The 27304-nt window shown below is 39.3% G+C and overlaps 1 protein-coding gene, 1 long non-coding RNA gene and 1 pseudogene across 8 annotated transcripts in view; 2 read left to right on the top strand and 1 right to left on the bottom strand.

Annotated features, from left to right (window-relative positions):
• Positions 1–17512, bottom strand: part of LOC100388384 (uncharacterized) — a 28135-nt gene extending 10623 nt beyond the window's left edge. For 2 of the 6 annotated variants that reach the window (XR_618539.5, XM_008993062.5), the window contains exons 1-2: positions 17059–17512; positions 14952–15009 (exon numbers count right to left, since the gene is read on the bottom strand). Coding sequence is in view for 5 of the 6 variants with exons in the window: in XM_008993062.5 (XP_008991310.2) it covers positions 14952–15009; positions 17059–17316 (316 nt within the window). In the remaining variant the exon portion in view is untranslated. Of the gene's footprint in view, positions 1–9229; positions 9382–14951; positions 15010–15860; positions 16022–17058 lie in introns of those variants that run through there. The other 4 variants (XM_035300942.3, XM_035300961.3, XM_008993074.5 and 1 more) reach the window with 4 other exon arrangements.
• LOC144581646 (uncharacterized) overlaps positions 1–25907 on the top strand; it is a 29222-nt gene extending 3315 nt beyond the window's left edge. Inside the window, exon 2 of the long non-coding RNA XR_013532722.1 lies at positions 22968–25907. This is a non-coding gene — a long non-coding RNA (uncharacterized LOC144581646). The remainder of the gene's footprint in view (positions 1–22967) is intronic.
• On the top strand, positions 96–14050 carry LOC144577866 (fez family zinc finger protein 2 pseudogene; annotated as a pseudogene). Its single transcript, XR_013522720.1, has 2 exons — positions 96–213; positions 3667–14050. The product of XR_013522720.1 is annotated as a fez family zinc finger protein 2 pseudogene (transcript).
• Positions 25908–27304: the final 1397 nt, after the last annotated feature.

Below are 27304 nucleotides of genomic sequence, written 5' to 3' on the forward strand. Positions count from 1 at the left end.
AGAGGGCTGACTGGGGCCTGAGACATGTCTCCAAGCCAGGCAGTGACAAGGTCCCCTGCCCCACAGTGTCAGTAGAAGCCCTGTGAGGAGCAGTAATGAGGCACCTTCTGATGCAGGGTGTTATCAGTGAAGGCCCAATGGGGATCCTGAACTGCCACCACCATTCAGCAGTAATGACAATCGCCTCCTCCTCCAGGTGCCAACAGAGGCTGAGTAGGAAACTCGTATTTTCAGCCCAACTGTTAATAATAAGACAGCAACCCACCCCTCCCTGCCACAGTGGTGTCAGAGAATGCCTGCTACATGAAAAGATTTCAGTAAGACACAGATATTATAACTTCCAAAATGTATAGGTTCAATCTAAAATTACTTGTCATACCAAGATCTAAGACAACTTCTACTTGGTTGAGTGAAGACAATCAATAGATGCCAACACTGAGATAGCACAGAAGTAGCTGACAAAGACTTTACATAAGCCATCATATAAAAGTTTAAACAAACAATAAGAAACATGAAACAAAAAAACAGAAAGTCTCAGCAAAGAGAGAGAAGATATATGAAGTAGGTATTTTAGAGTTGAAAAATAACTAAATACTCAGTGGGTGGGTTCAACAGCAGAATGAAGAAGACAGAAGAAAGAATCCATGAATTTTAATATAGAAGAGTAGAAACTACCTAATCTGAACAAAGACAACAGACTAAAGCCACAGAGACCTGAGACTATAACACATATCTAATAATTGTGTCACAGAAGTTTCAGAAGGAGAGGAGAAGAGGGAGTGCCTGAAAAGTATCAGAATAAATGATAGCTTACCATGTTAGTGATTGCCATGAGTTAAGGGATAGTAAAAGGAGTCGGGGTGACGTGACTTTATATAAAGGGGCAGGACAAAGCTCTTTGTGGTGACTGAATAGTTCTGTTTATTTGACTATAGTTGTGGTTACATCAATCTGTACATATGATAAATGACACAGAACTATACACCTGTTGGCCAGTGTGAGCTTCCTGGTGCTGACATTGTACTACAGTTGCATAAGATGTATGTCTTGGAACGCTGAAGCATTTAGAAAATTGCTGTCTTCTTAGAAGACTGACATGTAACATCACTCTGTTACCAGTAATTTTCTGTGCTCTGAAGTCTACTTTTTCTGATATTAACATAGCCAATCCTACTTTTTTATGGTAATGTTCCATGGTATACCTTCTTCTATTCTTTTACTTTCAATCTACCTATAATTTTTAAAGTAAATTTCTTGTAGATGGCATATATTTAGGTGAATTTTAAAAATCAACTCTTTCAATCCATATTATTATTATATTATACTTTAAGTTCTGGAGTCCATGTGCATTCTGGAGTCCATAATGAATATGCATATTCATTACATAGGTATACACGTGCCATGGTGGTTTGCTACATCCATCCCCCGTCATCTACATTAGTTATTTCTCCTAATGTTAGCCCTCCCCAGTCACCCCACCCCCTCCTATCCCTCTCCTAGACTCCCCATCCCACAACAGGCTGTGGTGTGTGATGTTCCCCTCCCTGTGTCCATGTGTTCTCATTGTTCAACACCCATCTATGAGTGAGAACATGTGGCATTTGATTTTCTGTTCTTGTGTCAGTTTGCTGAGAATGGTGGTTTCCAGCTTCACCCATGTCCCTGCAAAGGACATGAACTCATCCTTTTTTATGGCCGCATAGTATTCCATGGTGTATAAGTGCCACACTTTCTTTATCCAGTCTATCTCTGATGGGCATTTGGGTTGGTTCCAAGTTTTTGCTATTGTGAACAGTGCCGCAATAAACATGAACGGTGCCGCATGTGTCTTTATAGTTGAATGTTTTATAATCCTTTGTGTATATACCCAGTAATGGGATTGCTGGGTCAAATGGTATTTCTAGTTCTAGATCCTTGAGGAATTGCCACGCTGTCTTCCACAATGGTTGTACTAATTTAAACTCCCACCAACCGTGTAAAAGTGTTCCTATTTCTCCACATCCTCTCCAGCATCTGTTGTCTTCTGATTTTTTAATGATCACCATTCTAACTGGTGTGAGATGATATCTCAATGTGGTTTTGATTTGCATATCTCTAATGACCAGTGATGATGAGTTTTTCTTCATATGTTTGTTGGCTGCATAAATGTCTTCTTTTGAAAAATGTCTGTTCATATCCTTCACCCACTTTTTGATGGTGTTGTTTCTTTTCTTGTAAATTTGTTTCAGTTCTTTGTAGATTCAATAATATATATTCACTTGGTCCACTTCCACATCTTGTACCATATTCCTTCTTGCTTTCTTTGTTCCAGGTGTGCTGGTTCTTTTTTAGGACTCTGTACTCACTATCTTCTCTTCTACCTGGGGTCTCTGTGCTTGTACTTTTCTATGCTTAGAATGTTTACATTTCCTTATTTAGCTTACACTTAGACTTCCTTAGAGCTTTTCTCAAGCACCACTTATCACTTTCTTTGAATTTGAAACTTTTCTTTTAAAAAGCAAATTCAGTAAACCCCTCCCCTCATATATCCTTCACCCAGCTTTAAAAACTATCACATTTTTTTTAATACAAATGCTTTCTTGACTTCAGAAACTCTTCAAATTACCCTATGAAAATTGAGGCTGTGCTATTAAATAACTTGAGAACTGCATTGGTGTTTATCAAATAGTGGATATTAACTAGTTGTTAAGTTTTAATTGCATTTCTTCACAGTCTCATACTGTATGAATGAGTGATCAAAGAGGAAGAAATATTAGAAGACATAAATAAGAGACATGTCTTAGTAACCTGATATGCAATTTGTATGATACAGTTAAAGCAGTGCTGAGTTTTTAATGGCACTAAGTGTGTACATTAGAAAAGAGAAAAAGTCTCAAATTAATAGTCCATGATCTCACAATAAAAGACTAGACAAAGAAGAGCACAATAATATAAGCAAAAGAAAAAGTAGAAAGTGGAAATTAATTAAATTTAAAAAAATAGAAAAATCAATGAGAGAAAAATCTAGTTGACTGAAAAGAGCAGTAACATTGTAAAACTTCTAGGAAGAGTGAACAAAAAAATAAAAGAGCAAGAAGACAGAAATGACCAATATAAAGAAGAAAACAGGTCTATAAATACAGATCCTCAAGACATCAAAATGATAATAATGGAATGGTCTGAATACCTTTACACATATAAACCTGACAACTTAGATAAAGTGGACTAATTGTCAGAAAAGCAAAAATACCACAATTCACCCAATAGAAATAATTTGAGTATCCATATATATGACTTAAAGGAATTGATTTGTAAAACTTCCCAAAAAGATGTCTCTAAGCCCAGATGGTTTCATCAGATAACTCTACCAAACATTTAATGAAGAATAAACACCACTTCTATACAACCTCTTACAGAAGATCTGAAGGAACACTTTTCAGCTAATTTTATGAGGCCAGATTTATCCTGATAGGAAAACTAGATAAAGGTAGTATAAAACTACGGACTGAAGTGCAAAACTACTTAACAAAGTATTAGCAAATAGAATCAAATAAATAAAAAGAATTCTATGACATCACCAAGTAAGGTTTATTCCAAGTATGCAAGGCTGTTTCAACATTTCAAAACTAGTCCACATTAATGTAGTAATGAAGAAAAACCATGTAATCACAGTAGATACATAAAAAGTAATTGACCCGCCAGTCTGGCTCGGCTTGGCTCTGCGTGCCGTGGCAAGCTCGGCTTCCCTGGAGACCATGGTGCCCCCAGCCTGCCCGCGCACAGGAGCGTCGCCAGCCACTTCCAAGACACTGGCCTTCTCCATCGAGCGCATCATGGCCAAGACGTTGGAGCCCCGCAGGCCCTTTGAGCCCTGGCATGGAGCGCCAGAGGCGGATGGCAGCCAGGGCAAGAAACTGCTCAAACTTTGCTCACTGTATGATCTCCCTCCAGCCCCTAGGCTACGAGGTCCCGTCAAAGACACTGCTCAGTTACTCGGAGCTCTGGAAAAGCGGCCTCCGGGCGGGCGGTGGCGGTGGAGAAGGCGGCGGTGGCGGTGGCCGTGGCGGGGTGGGGCCCAGTGTGCGGCGCCAGCGGCTTCTGCAAAACCAACTGTGGCGTGTGCTGCCCGCGGGCAGGGTCATCAAGCCGCAGGTCATCAACCAGGCCATGGGACTGCTGGCCAGCGGCTCGCTCTACTATTTCAACTACCTGGACTCGACCGCGTACCCACTGTCTGAGCTCCTCAGCAGCGACCTCTTCCTTTCTGGCCTCCTCAATGTGCAGGCCCCGCCGCCCTGGCTGCTCACCCCAAGCTCTTTCTGCTGGAAAACGCCAAGCTGGCCCGCCTGGCTGCAGACAAGTTCCCCCATCTGGCTCCCTACCCCCATAAGGAGCGCTTGCCGGCGCCGCTGGAGCAGGTACTGAAGGAGAACTCAGCCCTGACTGCCGAACGCAGAGGCGTTAAGGGCCACAGCAAGCTGCCAGGGGCTCCACAGACGGCAAGCCCAAAAACTTCACCTGCGAGGTGTGTGGCAAGGTGTTTAATGCTCACTATAACCTCACCTGCCACATGCCGGTCCACACCGGAGCCAGACCGTTCGTGTGCCAAGTCTATGGCAAAGGCTTTTGCCAGGCCAGCACGCTCTGCAGGCACAAAATTATACACACTCAGGAAAAGCCGCATAAATGCAACCAGTGTGGCAAAGCGTTCAACCGCAGCTCCACGCTCAACATGCATATCCTCATCCACGCGGGCTACAAGCCCTTCGTCTGCGAATTTTGTGGCAAAGGCTTTCACCAAAAAGGGAACTGCAAGAACCACAAACTGACCACAGTGGCGAGAAGCAGTTACCATCAGCAACAACGCCTTCCACCAGGTCTACAACCTGACCTTCCATATGCACACCCACAATGACAAGAAGCCTTTCACGTGCGCCACTTGTGGCAAAGCGTTTTGCAGAAACTTTGACTTAAAGAAACATGTGCGCAAACTCCACGACAGCGTGGGCCCTGCTGCCCCCTCCGCAAAGGACCTGACTAGGACAGTGCAGAGCTGAGAGCTACTGCTTTGCCCTTCCTTCTCTCCCTGTACCACCTGAAAACAGATCATACATATAAACTTATTTCTAAAATTAAAAGAAAAGAAAACTATAGCAGAGAGGTGTTATCAAAACCAGCATATTTTTGGAAAGCTAAACGTTTCCTCGATGACTGGCAGCAAACTCGTGGCCCCCCACCTTTGTATATTCAGGAAACTTATTTCAATCTAGGCCTCCGCTTCTCCTAGGGCAGCCAGTTTTAACCCCACCCTGTCACCGTGAGTGCCCCAGAAGATCGCGGTGCCCCTAGCCATCTTTATACAGCCATGTAAATCCTCCTGTACAAGTGAACATGGAATATATACATATATAACTCAATAAACAGATTAGTGTGAAAAAAAGTAACTGACAAGATTCAATATCCATTCATAACCAGTATTCTCAGAAAACTAGGAATACAGTAGGAGTTCCTCCATTTGATGAAGAATATCCACAAAGGACCTGCTAAGATCATTTGGTGAAAGACTAGATGCTTTCCCCTTAAGGTTGTGAACAAGGCAAGGATGACTACTCTTACCACTCTTATTCTACACAGTGCTAGGAGTCCTAGCCAGTATAATACAGCAAGAAAAGGAAATAAAAAGCATACAGATTGGAAAGGAAGATAGTAAACTAACCCTGTACACAGACGACATGATACCTTATGTTAAAAAAGAAAAACCCAAGGAATCTACAAAAACCTTCCTAGAAAGTTCAGCAAGAGCTCAGAATAAAAGAACAAACATACAAAAATCAATTACATTTCTATAAACCAGCAACCTTTGTATGCAAACAGAAATTGAAAACACAATGCCATTAACAATTACTAAACCAAATGAAATACTGACTTCTAAATCTAACATGCATAGGACTTTTATACTGAAAACTACAAAACACTGAAGCAAGAAATCAAGATCTAAGTAAATCGAGAAATATATTGTGTTTATGAATTATAAGACTCAAAACAGTAAAGATGTTAACTGTCACAAAATTGGTAGCTTATGGCCTTAATTCCTATCAAACACCCAGTAAGATTTTCACATAATGAAATTGTTACAGTATGCATATGCAAGGGCAAAGTAACTAAAATAGCTCAAACAATATTGAAAAAGAAATTTAATGTGGGAATATAATAGTTTCATACAAGTACAGCCAACTGATTTTTGAGACAGGTGAAAAAGCTATTCAATGAAGGGTAATGGTGCTGAATAGAGCAAATGGATATCCATAGGTGAAAAAAACCTTAAACTTCATGCCCTATACAAAAATTAACTCAAAATGTACCATAATTTAAATGTTGAATATATTATACAACTTTTTAAAATAGGAGAAAATCCTTGGCCCAAAGACTTAGTGAAGAGTTCTTAGAAATGACAACACTTTTACAAAACTGATAAACTGGACTTCATCAAAATTAAAAACTTATACTCTGCAAAACACCCAATGAAGAGGATGAAAAGACATGGTACAGACTGGCATAAAAATGTACAAACCACACATCTTCTGACAAAGGACTCATATCTAGACTATCTAAATTCTCAAAAGTCAATGGTAAAATACACAAACTTCCAATTAAAAAATGAACAGAAGCCATGAATAGACATTTTACTGTCTAAGGATATATGGATGGCATATGAACAAATGAAAAGATGATTATCAGTAGCCATTAGAGAAATACAAATTAGGACCATTATGAGACATCACTACCTATTCAACCACTAACACCTAAAATAGCAACAATGTCTAGTACCAGAAAGGATAGGGAATAACTGGGTCCCTCATACATTGTGGTGGAAATACGAAATGGTACAGCAACTCTGGGAAATAGTCTGGTACTTTCTTAAAGAATAAAATATGGGCCGGGCGCGGTGGCTCACACCTGTAATCCCAGCACTTTGGGAGGCTGAGGCGGGTGGATCATGAGGTCAAGGGATTGAGACCATCCTGGTCAACATGGTGAAACCCCGTCTCTACTAAAAATACAAAAAATTAGCTGGGCATGGTGGTGCGTGCCTGTAATCCCAGCTACTCAGGAGGCTGAGGCAGGAGAATTGCCTGAACCCAGGAGGCGGAAGTTGCGGTGAGCTGAGATGGCGCCATAGCACTCCAGCCTGGGTTACAAGAGCGAAACTCCGTCTCAAAAAAATTGAAGAATAAAATATAACCTACCATACAATCCAACAATCACACTCCTTTGTACTTATCTCAGAAAAGAAAAGCTTATGTTCACAAAAAAATCTGAACATGAATGTCCACATCAACTTTATAATAGCCCCAAACTGGAACCAACCAAAACGTCCTTCAATAGGTCAATGGCTAAACAATGACAGTCATATAGTGAAATACTAGGTAGCAATAAAAGGAATGAACCATGGATACACTACAACTTGGATCTCAAGAGCATTTTTCTGAGTGAAAAAGCCAGTCTCAACACATCGAATACTGTATGATTCCATTTATATAACAGTCTCAAAATGATGAAACTATAGAGCTAGCAGATTAGTCAGCAGAGATTAAGGACAATGTGGGAGAGGGTATGGATATGACTATAAATGGATAGCACCAAAGAGACCTTTGTGGTGATATAACAGTTCTGTATTATAATTGTAGTGGTTACCTTAAATCTCCACATGTGATAAAATGGCACATTGTACCAGTGTCTATTTACTGGTGTTGATGCTGTATTATAGTTATATAACATGTAACCTTTGGGAGAAACTAAGTTGAGGACATAATTTTTGCTAATTCCCATAAATCTAATTATTTCAATATAAAAATATTTCTTAAAATATATGTAAAAAATTAAAAACTGAAAAGATTTTTCTCTTTAAAAAGGGAACCAAGAGATAGCAAGAAAAAGTCTGTAAAACACACATCTAATAAAGGTCTGAACGTCTGCAACTAAACAAACAATAATATTAAAAACTAAATGAAACAAAAATGAGCTAAAGATTTGATTAGTCACTTAAAGAAGATTCATGAGTGGCTGAAGAGCACATAAAAAGAGGTTCAATGCTGTCAGCCATCAGGAAAATGCAAATTAAAACCCAACTAGAATTGTTAAAAACAATTAGATTTTCCAAATAATGGCGACCAAAGAGTAATGAGAACTCGCAGACATTATTCACGAAAATGAAAAACTGTGGAGCTAATTGGAAAATACTTGGAATTTTTTAATAAAGTTATAGACAGATAAACTTATCAGAAGGCCTGGCAAGCCCACTCCTAGTTACTTACACAAGAGGAATGAAAACATATGTTGACACAAAGACTTGTTGTGAAAGTTCACAGCAGCTTTATTCATAAAAGCCCCAACTGGGGAAAAAAAATACGTTTACCAACTGATAAAGGGTAACAAATTACAGTATATGCCCACAAAGGAGCAATACTTAGGATAAAATAAACCATTTACACACACATGTGCATGAGTCTCAAAAGCATTATGCTAAAGAAAAGCCAGATGAAAGGGAGTATATGATTTATGATTCCATTTATATGAAACTTGAGAAAAAGCAAATTATTCCAATAGAAAGCAGACTAGCAGTTGCCAGGGGTTGTGGAGGAAGGGAGGGAGGGGACTCACTGCAAAGGGCTTCAAAGAATCTTTGAGGGGTGATGAAAACATTCCAAACCATTACTTGGATTGTGGTAATCGACTGTATACAGCTTTTCAAAACTCACTGATTTGTACAGCGAAAGTTGCTGAATTTTATTTCCTGTTAAATACACCTCAATAAAAGTGACTAACATAAAAAAGGAAAACCAGGGCTGGGCGCGGTGGCTCAAGCCTGTAATCCCAGCACTTTGGGAGGCCGAGGCGGGTAGATCACGAGGTCAAGAGATTGAGACCATCCTGGTCAACATGGTAAAACCCCGTCTCTACTAAAAATACAAAAAATTAGCTAGGCAGGGTGGTGTGTGCCTGTAATCCCAGCTACTCAGGAGGCTGAGGCAGGAGAATTGCTTGAACCCAGGAGGCAAAGGTTGCAGTGAGCTGAGATTGCGCCATTGTACTCCAGCCTGGGTAACAAGAGCGAAACTCCGTCTCAAAAAAAAAAAGGAAAACCAGAATTGCACTGTAGAGGGAGTCACATGGTACAGTATGGAGAGAGAGAAAGAGAGGAGAAACAGAACTGCACTCTGGAGGGAGCCCCATGGTAAGCTGTGCTCACCCACTGAGACGAGGTGGCTGTAGTTCTCTAGCATCACATCTCTGTACAGGGTCCTCTCAACAGGACCCATGTGCTGCCACTCCTCCTGGGTGAATTCCACAGTCACATCCTTGAATGACACTGATGCCTGAAACAGTGCATTGCTGATTAATCTGAGTGTTCAGAAGTAGAGAAAGGAAAATGTTTTCGTTAACTAACTCATTATGCTTACTGTTGAGAATTTAAAATAAAATGGCATAAGGGATTCCTATCATGGTCCTGATTCTGCCTTATGCTTTTGAATTGCATAATTAGTGGCACAAATATTTGTTCTCATGTTCTTATTTGTATTTATTTTAAAATTAAACACATACACTGTCACTTAATATACTGAGGAAGCTTAGTGACTTTTTAGGTAAAATTATTGTAAATAGGATTCCTGTATACATTTCCCATATACCAACGGATTGTGCTGAGCACTCTGTGGAGCATGCTTTCCAACCTAGAGGTCTCTGCTGGGGTAATGGGGAACCCATAGAGAGATACATATAACCTGAGAGGTTTCTACACAACCAGATTTCTATTTCAGGAGCAACGCTCTAGAACAGGGTTTCTTTAGCTTGGTACTAGTACTACTTACACTGTAGACCAGATAATGCTTTTTTTGTGAAGAACTATCCTGAGCATTTTAGGATGTTTAGCAGTATCCCTGTCTTCTACCCCTTAGATGCCAGATGCAATCCCCAGTTTTGACAATCAAAAATATCTCCAAACATTGTCAAATGTCTTCTGGCGGACAAACACCCTCAGTTAGGAACCATTGTGCTATATGGAGAGTGAACTTAAGCAGCAAAACAAAAGACCAAAATTAAGAGATGATCTGTATTAAAGCAAAGCAACAGAGATAAATAAGGAAGTGAATCTTTTCAAGAATCAAAATCTGTTATTATCTCATGCAGCTGTACACAGAAACGTGGCATGATACATAACACAAAAAAGATTAAAAAGCTCAGAAAAAAGAATTTAAAAAATGAACAAAGTCTCCAAGAAATATGAAATTATATAAAATGGCCAAACTTAAGAAAAATTGATGTTTCTGAGGGAGAAGACAAAAAGTCTGGAAAACTTACTTGAGGAAATAATTGAGGAAAACTTCACTGACCTGGCTAGATATTTACATATCCCAATCCAAGAATGTCAAAGAACTATTGGAAAATCCACTGCAAAAAGATCTTCACCAAAGCATATAGTCATCAGGCTGTCTAAAGCCAACATAAAGGAAAGAATTCTAAGAGCACTAAGACAAAAGCATCAGGTAACCTGTAAAGGCAAACTTATTAGATTAACAGCAGACTTCTCAGCAGAAACCCGAAAAGCCAGAGAGATTGGGCGTCCTATCTTCTACCTCCTTAAACATGCAACACTCGTAGATTAAATCAGGAAGAAATTGAAACCCCAAATAGACAACAAGTAGGGAGATGGAATGAGTAATTTAAGAATTTAAAAATTGCCAACAACAAGAAAAATCCCAGGACCAGATGGTTTCACAGCTGAATTCTACCGGGCATTCAAAGAAGAACTGGTCCCAAACCTGCAGAAACTATTCCAAAAGATTGCAAAAGAGGGAATCCTTCCTAAATCAGTCTATGAAGCCAGTATCACCCTGATACCAAAACCAAGAAAGGACACAACAACAAAAAAGGAAACTACAGACCAATATCCTTGATGAACATAGATGCAAAAATCCTCAGCAAAACACTAGCTAACTGAATACAATAGCACATCAAAAAGCACATCATGATCAGGTGCGTTTCACCTCAGGGATGCAGGGATTTAACATATGCAAGTAAATAAATGTGATACATCACATATACAACACTAAAAACAAAATCATATAATCATCTCAATAGATGGAGAAAAAGCATTTGACAAAATCCAGCATCTCTTTATGAAAAAAACTTTCAACACACTTAGCATAGAAGGGACTTACCTCAAAATAATAAAAGCCATATGTGACAAACCCACAGCCAACATCATATTGAACGGGGAAAAGTTGAAAGCATTCCCCCTGAGACAGGAACAAGACAAGAATGCCTGCTTTCACCGCTCCTATTCAACATAGTTCTGGAAGTCCTAGCCAGAGCAATTGCTCAAGAGAAAGAGATAAAGGGCATCTAAATTGGAAAAGAAAAAGTCAAACTATTACTGTTTGCAGACGATATCATCATAGAAAATCCAAGACTCCTCCGAAAGACTCCTAGATTTGATAAATGAATTCAGTAGTCTCAAGGTACAAAATCAATGTAAAGAAATCGGTAACAATGCTATAACAACAACTACCAAGCTGAGACTCAAATCAAGAACTCAATTTATTTTACAAAAGCCACAAAAACAAACCAACCAAACAAAAAAACCTAGGAATATACTTAACCAAGGAGGTGAAAGAACTCTATAAGAACTACAAAACACTGATGAAAGAAATCACAGATGACACAAACAAATGCAACACAACCTGTGCTCATGGACTGGAAGAATCGATATTGTGAAAATAACCATTCTACCCAAAGCAATCTACAAATTCAATGCAATTCTCATCAAAATACCAACATCTTTTACAGAATTAGAAAAAACAATCCTAAAATTCATACAGAACAAAAAAGAGCCAAAATAGCCAAAGCAATCCTGAGCAAAAAGAACAAATCTGGAGGCATCACAAGACTTCAAATTATACTACAAGGCTGGCTATAATTTCCAAAACAGTACGGTACTTGTATAAAGGCAGGCACACAGACCAATGGAACAGAATAGAGAACCCAGAAATAAAGCCAAAAATGTACAGTCAACTGACCTTTGACAAAGCACACAAAAACATCAACAGGGGAATGGACACCCTATTTCAGCAATCCCAAACTTTTTTGGCACCAGGAACTGGTTTCCTGGAAGACAATTTTTCCATGGACCAGAAGCTGGAGGCGGGTGGTATGTGGATGGTTTCTAGATTAAACTGATTGACTTCAGATCATTAGTTAGATTCAGGCATTAGATTCGCTTAAGGAGCACACAACTAGATCCCTTGCATGTGCAGTTCACAATAGGGTTCCCTCTCCTATGAGAATCTGATACCATTGATCTGACAGAAGGCAGAGCTCAGAAGCCTGCTGCTCACCTCCTGCTGTGCTGTTCATTTCCTAACAGACCACAGACCAGTACCAGTCAGTGGTCTCATGGATTGGGGACCTCTGACCTATTTAATAAGTGGTGCTGGTAAAAGTGGCAAGCCACATGTAGAAGAATGAAACCGGATCCCTATCTCTTACTTTATACAAATATCAACTCAAGATGGATCAAAGACTTAAGTCTGTGACTTGAAACCATAGAAATTCTAAAAGACAACATTTGAAAAACTCTTCTGGACATCAGCCTAGGCAAGAATTCATGAATAAGACCCCAAAAGCAAATGCAAGAAAAACAAAAATAAATTAACTGGACCTAATTAAACTAAAAAGCAAAAACTACACAGCAAAATAAATAATTACCAGATTAAACAGACAACCCACAGAATGGGAGAAAATATTTACAAACTAGGCATCTGACAAAGTATCCAGAATTTACAAGGAACTCAAATCAGCTGGAAAAAAAATCCCATCAAAAAGTGGGCAAAGGATATGAATTGACGTTTCTCAAAAGAAGATATACAAATGTCCAACAAACATATGAAAAAAATGCTCAGCATCACTAGTAATCAGGGAAATGCAAATTAAAACCACAATGAGATACCACTTTACTCCTCCAAGAATGCCCTGTATTTACAAAGTCAAAACACAATCGATGTTCGCATGGATGTGAACAAAGGGAATGCCTATACAATGCTGGTAAGAATGTAAATTAGGACAACCTCTATGGAAACACTATGGAGATTCCTTAAGGAACTAAAAGTAGATCTACCATTTGATCTAGCAATCCCACTACTGGGTATCTACTCACAGGCAAAGAACTCATTATAAATGAAATACAAACCAGCACACATTTGTAGCAACACAGTTCACAATTGCAAAGATGTGGAACCAACCTAAGCGCCTTATCCACTGACTGAATAAAGAAAATGTGGTACCTATATACCATGGAATACTACTCAGCCATAAAAAGGAACGAAATAATGTCTTTGGCAGCAACTTGGATGGAGCTGGATGCTGTTATTCTAAGTAACACAGGAGTAGAAAACCAAACTGTATATTCTCACTTATAAGTGGGAGCCAAGATATGAGTATACAAAGGCATACAGAGTGACATAATGGACTTTAGAGACCAAGAAAGGGGAGGGTGGGAGGCTAGGAAAACGTGCTAGGCATAAAAAACTACCTATTAAGTAAAATGTACATTACTTGCTAGGCCACAGGTGCACTAAAAATCTCAGAATTCACCACTATATAATTCATCCGTGTAACAAGAAACCACTTGTACCCCAAAAGCTGTTGAAACAAAACATTTTAAAGAAATGTTTTTAAGTATAAAGGAAAGACAGCATTTATTAGGATTTTGTAGTCTTGCTGTTTCATTTTGGTTAAGGCCTGTCTTGACTTAGACCCTGGGATAATAAAATACATGAAATAAAATGTAAAAGCAAAATGTTCAGATTCCTAGTTGAAAATTTCAAACACATTTTATGTTAAAATTGAAAGTCTTTCTAGTTTTAGTAAACGTACATTATGAACTTTTGCATCTTAATAAATATATCTAAGTAAAGTGCTAAGTAAGCAGGCAAGTTGCATCTTCAGTGTTAAAGTATATTAGGACTAGGGTGGTAAAGTTGTATGAAAATTATAATAAATCTTATAATTTGTGTATGCAAGGTGGTTTTTAAAATACCTTAATATCTCATTTTTTTTGGTTTATAACTTGTCTCTGTACATTTATAACTTAATGTATATTGAGAAAGAAAAATCTTGTTTGATAATGGTTAACCAACAATAAACAGTTACTAAATCTAAAAAGAAAAAAATAAATGATTACAATTTTCTATGAAAATGTAATGACAAAACTATATTGAGGAAGTACAAATCCAGTATACACTTATGATAAGAAGCTGATTAACCAACTAATAAATTTATTCAATAATCAAAATCTTCACACAAAAAGTCTTTGCAAGGTCCAAATTCATAGGTGAGTTTCACAAAATCTACATATAACACAATTTTCTCACTTTTCTAAATTATCAGAAAAGAAGAAACAAGAAACAAGTGCCCATTTCCTTTCATGAGACAACCATGATACCATAACTGAACAGGGAAACAGGAAAGTATAGTTTAATCCAATTTGTAAATACAGAAATAAAAATCCTAAATTATGACCAAAAAGTGCTAGGAAACATGTAAGAAGCAACACTCATTAGAAACTAGGGTCTATACAGGAATTCAAGTTACTTTTACAAAATCCATTATTCACAATATTTATAAAGGACACAGCTATAGATTTATTCACAGATATACAAAAAGCATTTAATGTAATTTAATGTGCATTCATGACTAACATGAAATCTTGGCAAACTGGTAACTGGAGGCAACCCACTAAACCTGACAAAGGTTATTTATTAAAAGCTCACAGCAAACAGAGTTCAGAGTAAAACTGTATATATTTTCCCTCAAGATTTATTTGATCTATTTCTCCTTTTCCATTTAATGCAAGGACCCATCTAAACCTCACAAATCCATTATGATAGAAAGTGGGGAATGAATAAAGAGCTCACCTGAAATGTGTTCATTTTCTGTGGCTCTTGGAGAGTGTAGAGAACTGTGAAGCCTCAGCTGGGGGGACAGAAAAAGGAAGTCACATGGTCTGGCCTACATCACAGCTCCTAGATTCACCTCCCCAAATCTAAGCAATTCAGTTGGGGAGCAAGATGCCGAAGTTAACAGGGCCCTTCAGGCCTTGAAAAGGCATGGGAAGCACCACTTAGAGTTCTGGGCACTGTATCTATGACAACTCTGAAATAATCATGGGACTTAAACTGCTATTTTTTATTGTGTGAACATGAACTTTTCCCAATTAACAATAATGCACATGTGCTTCTAATGCACACAAAGAAATAAAGACAAGAGAGGATTAGTTGAATTAATGTACACAACAGGATAAGACACTATTCTTTCATTAAAATTAACTTAGCAGGCACCATGGTTGACACCTGTAACCCCAGCACTTTGGGAAGCCAGAGGAGGAGGATGGCTTGAGCTCAGGAGTTCAAGACCAATCTGGGCAACACAGTATTGACCCTGTCTCTACAGAAAATAGAAACTTAAAAAAAAAATTAGCCAGGTGTGGTGGCATGCACCTGTGGTCCCAGCTACATGGGAGGCAGAGGCAGGAGGATCACTTGAGCCCAGGAGGTAGAGGCTGTAGTGAGCCGTGTTTGTGCCACCGCACTCTTGCTTGGACAATAGGATAAGCTTTGGTCTCCAAAACACAAAATAAGCAGAAAAATATTTGTTGTGCATCATTTAACTATTTTTCTTACTAATACTGTTTACCCTTGGTATAGACAATCCACAGAAAGTCTTGTAAAAAGAGATGAGATGCTTTAAGACAAACAGTTTTAGTTGTTTTAACTGGGATGTATTTCTCAAAAGCCCCTTTGGATAAGATGCTTTTGGTGACTCACCTGTGGAAGAATGAACGAAACTGTTATTCTCCTGGCTCTGCCACAAACGAGGGGTCCCTGGAAATTCACTGATCCTTTCATGCCCAATGTCTTTAAAGCTTTCCCAAGAGTCAGAAGTAGATAACTACGGAAAACCTTTCATGTATCATCATGGTGGGATTCTATGAGGTAGGGACAAAGTCTCCAGTGTCACATGTGTTACCAGCAGTGTGCATGTGTAAAGAGTGGAGAACAAAGGGACTGGGGGCTGCAGAGCCCTCACAAGCTCTGCAATGATGTGGCCTTTCCTAAGCAGCCTGTCCCTAGCCCCCACCCAGCTCACTTTGCTCTTCTCAAAGCTGGCCCAAACCACCCACTGTCTCGCAGTCTGTGGTGGCTTCTGGAGGCTTCACCACAAAGTGTGGCTCATTCTGGGAAGAAGGATCAAGAACTGCTTCTGACCATACAAATCTAGGATCTGCTCCTTTGTGGGCTCTTCTGCCTCTGCTCTGAAGCTCGGGAGAGGGTCTAGGTCTGAGAGGCGTTCTCCAGGTAAAACTGTTCACAGAGGCCCCTGCTTCCCACTTAGCAAGGGCTATTTGTTCAAGGAACCGTCGAGCTGACTTGAGAAACCATTTCAGTGGCAAAAACCTGACTCTCAGAATTCATTACATCAGACTTTAAAGAGAGACACCCTGACAGTGCAGAAGGGGCCAGGAACCTTGTCTGATCCAAGAAATCTGAAGACACGCCAGAAATTCAGAACACATTTGACACATGGTAAGATTCCGTCTACATCCACTCCCTGAGTATTTCGGGACATGCCACTCTGCTAAATGCAGTGCAGGCTGCAACGCTGGTTTCAAGCAGGTGTGATATTAGCGCCTGAAACGGGAAATAAATCGCACCTGACCTTGAACCCCAGCTCCCTCACTGCTAGCTGTGACCTAAGCCTCAGTTGTTATATTTAATGCAGATGTGGTTGTGAGGTTTACATAAGGCACCCAGTGAACAGAAGAAAGTGTTTTCTAAATATAACAGCAGCAGTCGCTCATGGCTTAATAGCCTACAGTCGGCTGTTTGCTTTACAGGCGGCGACTTAAGTTTTAAACCAACGCCATGAAGCACTCATTAATACCCTCATTTCAGACAAGAAACCTGACTCTCACCCAGGTTCCTGCATTCACCTCGGCTTCCAGTTGACAGAGCTGGCACTTACCCGGGTTTTTCCAGCTCCAGAGCTCAAGGTCTCGATGCAGACCCACTGTCCGGGGATTTCCGGCACGCTGTCGCCCGCGTTACAAACGCGCTTTCCCCTCCCGCCGCCGCTCGCGCCAAGCTCCCGTCCCGCACACCGCGGCCAACACCGCACACCTGCTCCAGACCCGCGCTCAGCCCCAGCCGCCGCCGGAGCCCGCGGCCGGAGTCCCACCTTTTCTCCACTGGCCTTCCCAGCCGAGGGCCCACCGGGTCGCATCCACTGGCGCTGGGGGCAGAGATCCCACAAACTTCCCTATTCCCCTCCCGCTCCCGGGCACAAACGCTGCCCTCCCGGTTGGTCCCACACTCCCGCCCCAGCTGCGCCACCTCTGCTTTCCCAGCCTACGCCGGAGCTTCCCCAGCCTACGCCGGAGCTTCCCAAACCGCTTCCCCGTAGTCCCGGGAACCCAAATGAGGAGGTGGAGCTCCGGCTGCACAGGCGCAGAAGGGGCCCAGTAGCCCCATTCCAGAGTGCTGCGCGGCTAACAAACTCATTCAGGACTACATTTCCCAGAAGCCCGTGTGGTCACTTTCGACGTGACTCCGCGTTTCGGCTATTAAGAACTAGCAAGGATGAAGCTTTTAAAGTCCCCTGCTCAGACTCTAAGAGCTCAAAGAAGTTAAAGGTGGCCGGGCGCGGTAGCTCACGCCTATTAATCCCAGCACTTTGGGAGGCCAAGGCGGGCGGATCACGAGGTCAAGAGATCGAGACCATCCTGGTCAACATGGTGAAACCCCGTCTCTACTAAAAATACAAAAATTAGCTGGGCATGGTGGCGCGCGCCTGTAGTCCCAGCTACTCGGGAGGCTGAGGCAGGAGAATTGCTTGAACCCAGGAGGCGGAAGTTGCAGTGAGCCGAGATCGCGTCATTGTACTCCAGCCTGGGTAACAAGAGCGAAACTCCGTCTCAAAAAAAAAAAAAAAAAAAAGAAGTTAAAGGTTAAACTTGAACGCTACTGACAACTATAAAGAGTAGCCCTCCATTGGTTCCCGGTTGAACCAGCATTTTTTTTTTTAATAAGACTTTCAGAGACAATTGGAAAGTTGAATATGGATTGGGAATTGCAAATATTGAAAAAATGCCATGGCTTTTGTGAACTGTGAAAAAAAAAAGAATTTTGTAGAAAAATTGATTTTTTAAAAAAGGAATCACTACTGTAGTATTAGTGTTTTTATACAAGAAAAATAAAGTGAATTAACCCTGGTGGGGGGAAGAAATGATATAACTTTAAATTTACTTTATAATTGTATGGATTTTCAACTTGGAACCTCCACCTTTTCTCTTTACAGCCCACCTGATCCACTGACCTGTGAGCCCTGTCCTGCCACTCCAGGGCGTGAGGGTTCTAAGGCGATCCGGCCCACTGCTGCAGGTGTTAGACGCTGCAAATGTTACACATTACAGAAAAGCTTTTGGTTTTTATCCCGTAACAGTGCTTCTCGTCTAATTCTCTTATTGTTTCAACATATTTTAATTTAATGTTAATTATCTTAGGTTTCCATGCTCATAACGAGTTTGCTTGCTTTTTGCGGATTTATAATTTTTTTAATTTCCATAGGTTATTGGGGAACAGGTGGTGTTTGGTTACATGAGTAAGTTCTTTAGTGGCGATTTGTGAGATTTTGGTGCATCCATCACCTGAGCAGTATACACTGCACCCTATTTGTAGCATTTTATCCCTTGCGCCCCCACCCCCCACTGATCCCCCAAGTCCCCAGTTCCATTGTGTCATTCTTATGCCTTTGCATCCTCATAGCTTAGCTCCCACTTATGAGTGAGAAATGTGATGTTTGGTTTTTCATTCCTGAGTTACTTCACTTAGAATAATAGTCTCCAATCTCATTCAGGTCACTGCAAATGCCATTAATTAATTCCTTTTTATGGCTAAGTAGTATTCCATCATATATATATGTTACAATTTCTTTATCTACCTGTTGATTGATGGGTATTTGGGTTGGTTCCATGTTTTTGCAATTGCAAACTGTGTTGCAATAAACATGCATGTGCAAGTATCTTTTTCATATAATCACTTCTTTTCCTCTGGATAGATACCCAGTACTGGGATTGCTGGATCATATGGTAGTTCTACTTTTAGTTCTTTAAGGAACCTTCACAGTTTTCCATAGTGGTTGTACTAGTTTACATTCCCACCAGAAGTTGTTCCTGTTCACTGCAGCCATGCCAACATCTACTTTTTTTTGTTATGGCCATTCTTGCAGAGTAAGGTGGTTTTGATTTGCCTATCTGTAATCATTAGTGATGTTGAGCATTTTTCATGTTTGTTGGCCATTTGTATATCGTTTTTTTGAATTGTCTATTCATGTCCTTACCCGACTTTTTGATGGGATTGTTTTTCTCTTTGATGGGATTGATTTGAGTTCATTGTAGGTTCTGGATATTAGTCCTTTGTTAACTACATAGACTGTGAAGATTTTCTCCCACTCTCTGTGGGTTGTCTGTTTACTCTGCTGACTGTTCCTTTTGCTGTACAAAAGTTATCTAGTTTAACTTAGTTCCAGCTATTTATCTTTGTTTTTTTGTTTTGTTTTGTTTTGTTTTTGAGATGGAGTCCTGCTCTGTTGCCCAGGCTGGAGTGCAGTGGCACAATCTCAGCTCACTGCAACCTCTGCCTCCCGGGTTCAAGTGATTCTCCTGCCTCAGCCTTCTGAGCAGCTGGGATTACAGGCACACGTCACCACGCCTGGCTAATTTTTGGATTTTTAGTAGAGACAGGGTTTCACCATGTTGAGGAGGCTCATCTCAAACTCCTGACCTCATGATCTGCCAGCCTCGACCTCCCAAAGTGCTGGGATTACAGGTGTGAGCCACCATGCCTGGCCTTATCTTTGTTTTTATTGCATTTGCTTTCGGAATCTTGTTCATGAAACCCTTACCTAAGTAGATGTCTAGAAGGGTTTTTTTCAATGTTACCTTCTAGAATTTTTATAGTTTCAGGTCTTAGAATTAACTCCTTAATCCATCTTGAGTTGATTTTTATATAAGGTGAGAGATGAGGATCCAGTTTCATTCTCCTACATGTGGCTAGCCTATTATCCCAGCACCATTTGTTGAAAAGGGTATCCTTTCCTCACTTTGTTTATCTTTGCTTTGTCAAAGATCAGTTGGCTGTAAGTATTTGTGTTTATTTCTGGGTTCTCTATTCTGTTCCATTGGTCAGTGTGCCTATTTTTATACCAGTACCACACTGTTTTGGTGACTGTGACCTTATAGTATAGTTTGAAATCAGGTAATGTGGTACTTCCAGATTTGTTCTTTTTGCTTAGTCTTGCTTCAGCTGTGTGGGCTATTATTTGGTTCCATATGAATTTTAGAATTGTTTTTTCTAATTCTGTGAAGAATGATGGTGGTATTTTGATGGGAATTGCATTGAATCTGTAGATTGCTTTTGGCAGTGTGATCATCTTCACAATATCAATTCTATGCATCCATGAGCATGGGGTGTGTTTCCATTTATTTGTGTCATCTATGATTCCTTTAAGCAATGTTTTATTGTTCCAACAGCATATCAAAAAGATAATCCACGATGATTAAGTGAATTTCATACCAGGAATGCAGGGATGGTTTAACATACACAAGTCAATAAATGCGATACATCACATAAATGGAATTTAAAATAAAAATTACATAATCATCTCAATAGACACTGGAAAAACATTTGACAAAATTCGACGTCCTTTTATGATTAAAACCCTCAGCTAGATCTGCATACAAGGGACATACTTCAATGTAATAAAAGCCATCTATGACAGACCCACAGCCAACATAATACTGAATTAGGGAAAAGTTGAAAGCAGTCTCCCTGAGAACTGGAACAAGACAAGGATGCCCACCCTTACCGCTTCTATTCAACATAGTACTGAAAGTCCTAGCCACAGCAGTCAGACAAGAAAAAGAAATAAAGGGCATCCAGATTGGTAAAGAGGAAGTCGAACTGTCACTGTTTACTGATGATATGACCGTATACCTAGAAAATGCTATAGACTCCTCAAAAAAGCTCCTAGAACTGATAAATGAATTCAGCAAAGTTTCAGGGTACAAAATTAACGCAGACAAATCAGTAGCTCTGCTATACACCAACAGTGATCAAGCTGATAATCAATATTTTCTTTTTGCAATAGCTGCAAAAAATAAAATAAAACAAAATACTTAGGAATATACCTAACCAAGGAGGTGGAAGACCTCTACAAGGAAAATAACTTTCATATTTTTAATGAGTTAAAATGAGAGGCAGCAGGTACAGTGGAAGAAATCAGTTGGTGGGCACTGGCGTCCAACAGGTACTGGACCTTTGATAGTAAGGCTTTGGTTTTGACTTACTAAATTAGTAGGTATGATTATTTTCTAGTTTTTGTTATTAAACCTTAAGACTGTTAAGTAATCCCTTCCATTTCTTGTTAAAGATTGTAAAATTTCATACTCTGTTATCTATGCTGACTGATGTTAGAGTATTTGTCTCTATTTTGTGACTACCTTAAATAATAAACAGTAAACCGTTAGTAGTGTTTTTGCTGTAATTAAATGTAGTAAGAATTATCTTCCAAATTATAAGTGAATTAATTTGTCAAACCCTTGTTGAACTTTTTGATTTATCCAAAATTCTATGCTCAGCAGCTGGAGGTAGGAAGAGTAAGGGCCCTCCCTTCCATGGAGAGGTATACTTTCTCAAAAGGGGAATACTCTGCAAGAATTAGTGTCATGTGACAAGGGGTGGATTTGACCAAATAGTATACAAAAAAACCATTTTTTTGGTGTGGCTGCTGGCAAAGAGATTCAAGAGGGTAGACAGAGTCAAGCTTGCTGGAATAAGGAAAGAGAAAAGAAGTATTCTAGGCAGAGAGCAGGAGTGTAGCAGGAAAATGCTACAGGTCAAATGATTATAGAATGAAATTAACCAACATTTGAAATGAATGGCAAGTGTTCTCTGAGAGTCTCCCTTGAGTAATGTCATGGCAGTCTTGCTCTTTTTGTTCTCCGTATAAGGAAACAGGACTGGAGAAACCTGTGGCTTCCTCACTTGTTGGTGGCCCAGCAACCCTGGCACATAGAGCCTCTGAATCTAAAACACTTGTTTTGTCACAGTATCTCCTGAAATAATACATTTAGGATTAGTAACTTAGTAAATGCCCTAGTCTTGTATTCATTGAAATAAAATGATTTTGTATCAATATTATTTAATGCATTACTTTTTTTTTTTTTTTTTTTTTTTGAGATAGAGTCTCGCTCTGTCGCCGAGGCTGGAGTGCAGTGGCACGATCTTGGCTCACTGCAACATCTGCCTCCTGGGTTCAAGGTATTCTCCTGCCTCAGCCTCCTGAGTAGCTGGGACTATCGGTGTGTGCCACTATGCCCAGCTAATTTTTGTAGTTTTAGTAGAGACAGGATTTCACCATATTGGTCAGGCTGGTCTCGAACTCCTGACCTCGTGATCTGCCCACCTCAGCCTCCCAAAGTGTTGGGATTACAGGCATGAGCCACTGTGCCTGGCCTTTAATGCATTACACTTTATTGCAGTAAATCAATAATAGCAATAGAAATTCTCAGCTGATTTATATTGCTTAGGAAACAATGAAATCTAATTTAAAATGTTTCTCATTTATAAAGGGAATTCATAAAATCCTTGCCAGGTTTGATGATAGGTACCATGTGAAGGGTAGCATAACAACCCTTTCTCAAACATCATCTGTGGAAGTTGAGTCTACAATGGGTTTTCTACAGAGTACACATGATACCACACTCAGGCAGTTCATGGAGTGTAAGAAATATCTTAGCACTTTGTCATTTTACATTTTAACCAAGTAAAAAGTACACTTTGGTAAGTTTGATTTATATTTCCCTTTCTCTTCAGATATCTACTGAGCATCTTTTTGAAAAATACAGTTAATGCTCGACCATATTCCTTGATGACAGCGCAGCCAGCCAGCCTCATCTTACAGTGACAGTAAAATAGTGAGAACAACTACAATGCCAAGGGACAGACTCCTGATTCTAAAATTATTTCAACCATTTGGCTGTCCTTTTCAGCAATCAGTGTAAGAAATTGGAGTCAACTATACATTGATACCAGATTCTAAATATTAAGTATCAATTTCTCTTTTAATCTTAGATGTCACGGTAGAAGGAAAAATCAGTTAGCAAATAAACAATCCCAGAAAAAGTGTAACTATTTATTTGATGCCTTTTTGCCATAAGACAATGTTGAACACAATGAGAAGTTAGGTTCCCTTTATGAATTTCTTTTGTGAAAAATTAGTTTTTAAATGAGTTACAGGCCTAGATCAATGTATACTATTTTGGACCCTAATCTTGGAAAAAGGAACAGCCTTTTCTCTTAGCTGGCACCATCATGTACCTGCATTTGAATTTCCCTTATTGTCCCTCATGGACCACAATCAAAGATACACTTTGAGAGCACCCTAAGGTTAGTTTATTTTATTTTTATTATTTATTTGAGACAGAGTCTCTCATTTTACTAAGCTTTAGCAGTCTACTTTTGGAAGTAAACTAAGTTTTAATTTGCCATCAGCAAATTTGAGAAGTGATCATTTGGTATATCGACTACTGGTGAAATAAAGGGTCATTGAGCAAATGAATAGGGGAAAATGCCTTCAAGAAAAGATTTAGAAAAATGTTTATCATGGGTTAGTAGTGCATTGTTGTTAATGGATAGGTGGAACTCATTGGGATCACTTATGCCAGGTTGTTTTCAAATATATGTCTGCAAACCAATGTATGTTTCCACCACCTTCCTATCTCTAGGCACTGAGAAGCCTTTTAGGAAAATGGGGATGAATGTGAGGCACTTTCTTTTTTTGAGACAAAGTCTCACTCTGTCACCCAGGCTGGAGTGCAGTGGTGCAATCTTGGCTCACTGCAACCTCTGCTTCCCGAGTTCAAGTGATTCTTCCGCCTCAGCCTCCTGAGTAGCTGGGACTACAGGTGCATGCCACCACACCTGGATAGTTTTTTGTATTTTTTTTTTTTTTTTTGAAAGATGAGGTTTCACTGTGTTGGCCAGAATGGTCTCTATCTCCTAACCTCATAATCTGCCTGCCTCAGCCTCTCAAAGTACTGGGATTACAGGCGTGAGCCACTGCACCTGGCCGGATGTGAGGCATCTTTATATGGGGAAAGCATCCCAGAAGCTTCTGGTTTTAACCCCAACTCAATCATTCCCAAACTTTGCTTCACATTGAAATCACCTGGAAAACTTTTAACACCAACCCCAAAGTCATACTCAATGCTAATTAAATCAAAATGTCTCATGTTGAAAGTGAGGCAGTTATTAAAGCTCCTCTGGTGATTTTAATGTGCAGCAATGTTTGAGAGCCACCGCCTCATTTGAGTTTAGGGTGACAAACTGTTCCTATTTGGTGGGAACTTGGGCAAGTCAGTTTTAATGTTTGTTACCCTTAACTCTAAAATGAGTGTGGATTAAGTGTCATGTAAGGTCATTGGTCCTTTTCAGCATGTAACATCAAATTCTGTGTTTTTAAAGTTATTTCAAAGATGAAAACTACTTGAAATACTATAGACATATCCATTTTAAATGTTACTATTACAGGCTTTTAAAAAAGTGCTAATATTATATAGACCTATTATTGAAATTCAGATTTGCCTTCCCTCAATTATTTTGAGTCTCATTCTAGATGTGGACGGCAAATGAAAGCACATAACTTATGTAAGAGAACCTCTTGTTTTCTGATACACAGTATCTGTGGAAACTTAGGGATACAGTAACATAAATCTGAAGAGTTGTGTCTGTTCAGAAATATTTCACTTGGACTAAGCGAAAGTACCTGCCATCAATATTATACTGTGTTGTGTTATACTGCATTGTTAGCACTGCTTATTGTAGGATTGCTGTACCTAACATTGATTTCATGTGTACTTATGTTTATGAATACATTTTGTAATAATTATGCAAAAGTGATTTCAAATAATTTTATTCGTTATAAAGCACTTTTATTATGTATTTTTAGGGAAATAATAAAAAATGGGTGGTAGGAGATAGTGAACTAAACTAAAATGTGGGGCCTGACATCTTAAAAAGGAAAATTGCTTAAATTTAAGCATATGTAGACATTGATATAAATTGCATGACTACTCATGGTGGCTCACGTCTGTAATCCCAGCACTTTGGGAGGCTGAGGCAGGCAGATCACTTGAGGCCAGGAGTTTGAGACCAACCTGGGTGTCATGGCAAAACCTTGTCTCTACTAAAAATATAAAAATTAGCTGGGTATGGTGGTGCATGCCTGCAGTCCCAGCTACTTGGGAGGCTGAGGCATAAGAATCACTTAAACCTGAGAGACAGGAGGTTGTGATGAGTTGAGATTGTGCCACTGAAGTCCAGCCCGGGCAACAGAGAGACTCTGTCTCAAAAAAATAAAATGAAATAAATAAAATAAATTGTGTGGTACATACGGTTTTGTGGGTAGAAGAGCATATAACAGGGAAATATGTTACTATTTATATATTATAATCATCAACAAAAACATGTCTTCTAACAGCATATTGCCTAGCATTTTGGTTCTCATAATTTTGCTAAAGCCAAAAAACTAAAACAAGAAAGTGCCCTCATGATACTGTTCTAACTAGAAGATTCGAATTTCAGGGCCGCTAGGAGAGTTTTTAAAAACTCCCCACTTTAGAGGAAGGCAGCAAATCACACTGCCATGTACGTACCTATGCAACAATCTTGCATGTTCTTCACATGTACCCCAAAACCTAAAATGCAGTGAAAAAAGAAACAAATAAATAAAAAACAAAAACAAACAAACAAAAAGACTCCTCACTTTAAAAAAAATGTCTCCAGGCCTAAAAATGATAACATCTATTGTTATGAATACTGTTTCTTTCCACAGTGTCACCATAGCAATATACTATTACATCAGACACAGGTGAGCTTTTTAAACACTTGTCTTGTCATTCCAGCTAATCACTTTGCATGATGTCAAGCCCAGTGTTAGGTCACAGCTCTAGACATCATCAGCTGTATTCTGCCTACTGAAATATTGAAGCAAATTATTTACGTTTTCTTTGGTCCTTAACACTCTTTTAATCCTTAAATTATTGAGAATCCCAAAGGGTTTGTGTTTATATTGATTATATTGATATTTACTGTGTTAGAAATATAAAATAGACTTTTAAAAAATCTATTTCACAACCTTACCACTATTGATATTATAAGCTAGATAATGCTTTGTTGTGAGGAATTTCCTTTTCATTGCAGAAAGTTGAGCAGCATTGCTGGCCTCTACCAACTAGATGTCAGTAGTAACCCATATCCCAGGTTGTGATAAGAGAATATTCCTTGAGAAAGATATTGCTAACATTTTTTATGAAAAATAACTTTTATACACCACGTCCATGAGTAAAAAATGTGTCATGTATTTATATTATTGAAAATCTCTAATGTTGAAATTAATAGAAGATGGCTGGATTCTCTTTCTTTGCAATTTGTTTCAAAGAAGCAATAAGATGATGTGGACTTATGCAAATATGTTGATAAAAGTATATTTTTAATGCTTCAGACAGTTGTGGGTATTCTTTCATATTAAATCACAACTTTACAAGTGCTAGTTTCTTACAGTGGCATCTTACTTATTAATAAATGTATTCCATCAATGCTCACTGATCTCTCTTGCACAGTAAATGAACCTTTCCTGCCATACTTGCTTTCATAATATCATGCATAAGTTATTGGGAAAATATTGGTTTATGTTTTATTGTATAAAAAACTCACTTTTGTTTGCACAACCACCAATCTTATTTTTAAAAGTCTTTAAGTATTGAGAAGCTGTCATGCTTACAGTAGAAGGAACAAGTTTTTTGAAGTCCTCATGAAAGCTTAAATTTTATCATTGGGAACAAATAGTTACTTTCCTTGAAGTGACGGCCTCACTTCAGTTTTGAGAATGACGGTTGTACTTTTTTTTGTTAGACCAAGTTTCACTCCCTCACTTGGCGGGAATGCATTAGCATGATCTCAGCTCATTGCAACCTCTGTCTCCTGAGCTTATGCCATCCTCTCACTTCAGCCTCCTGAGTAGCTGGGACCACAGATGTTTGGCACTACGCCATCTATTTTTGTTTGTTTTGTATTTTTGGTAGAGACAAGGTTTTGTCATGTTGCCCAGGCTGGTCTCAAACTCCTGAGCTCAAGCTATCTGCCTGCCTTGG

This window comes from Callithrix jacchus, chromosome 1, assembly GCF_049354715.1.
Source record: "Callithrix jacchus isolate 240 chromosome 1, calJac240_pri, whole genome shotgun sequence".
NCBI classification, from domain to species: domain Eukaryota; kingdom Metazoa; phylum Chordata; class Mammalia; order Primates; family Cebidae; genus Callithrix; species Callithrix jacchus.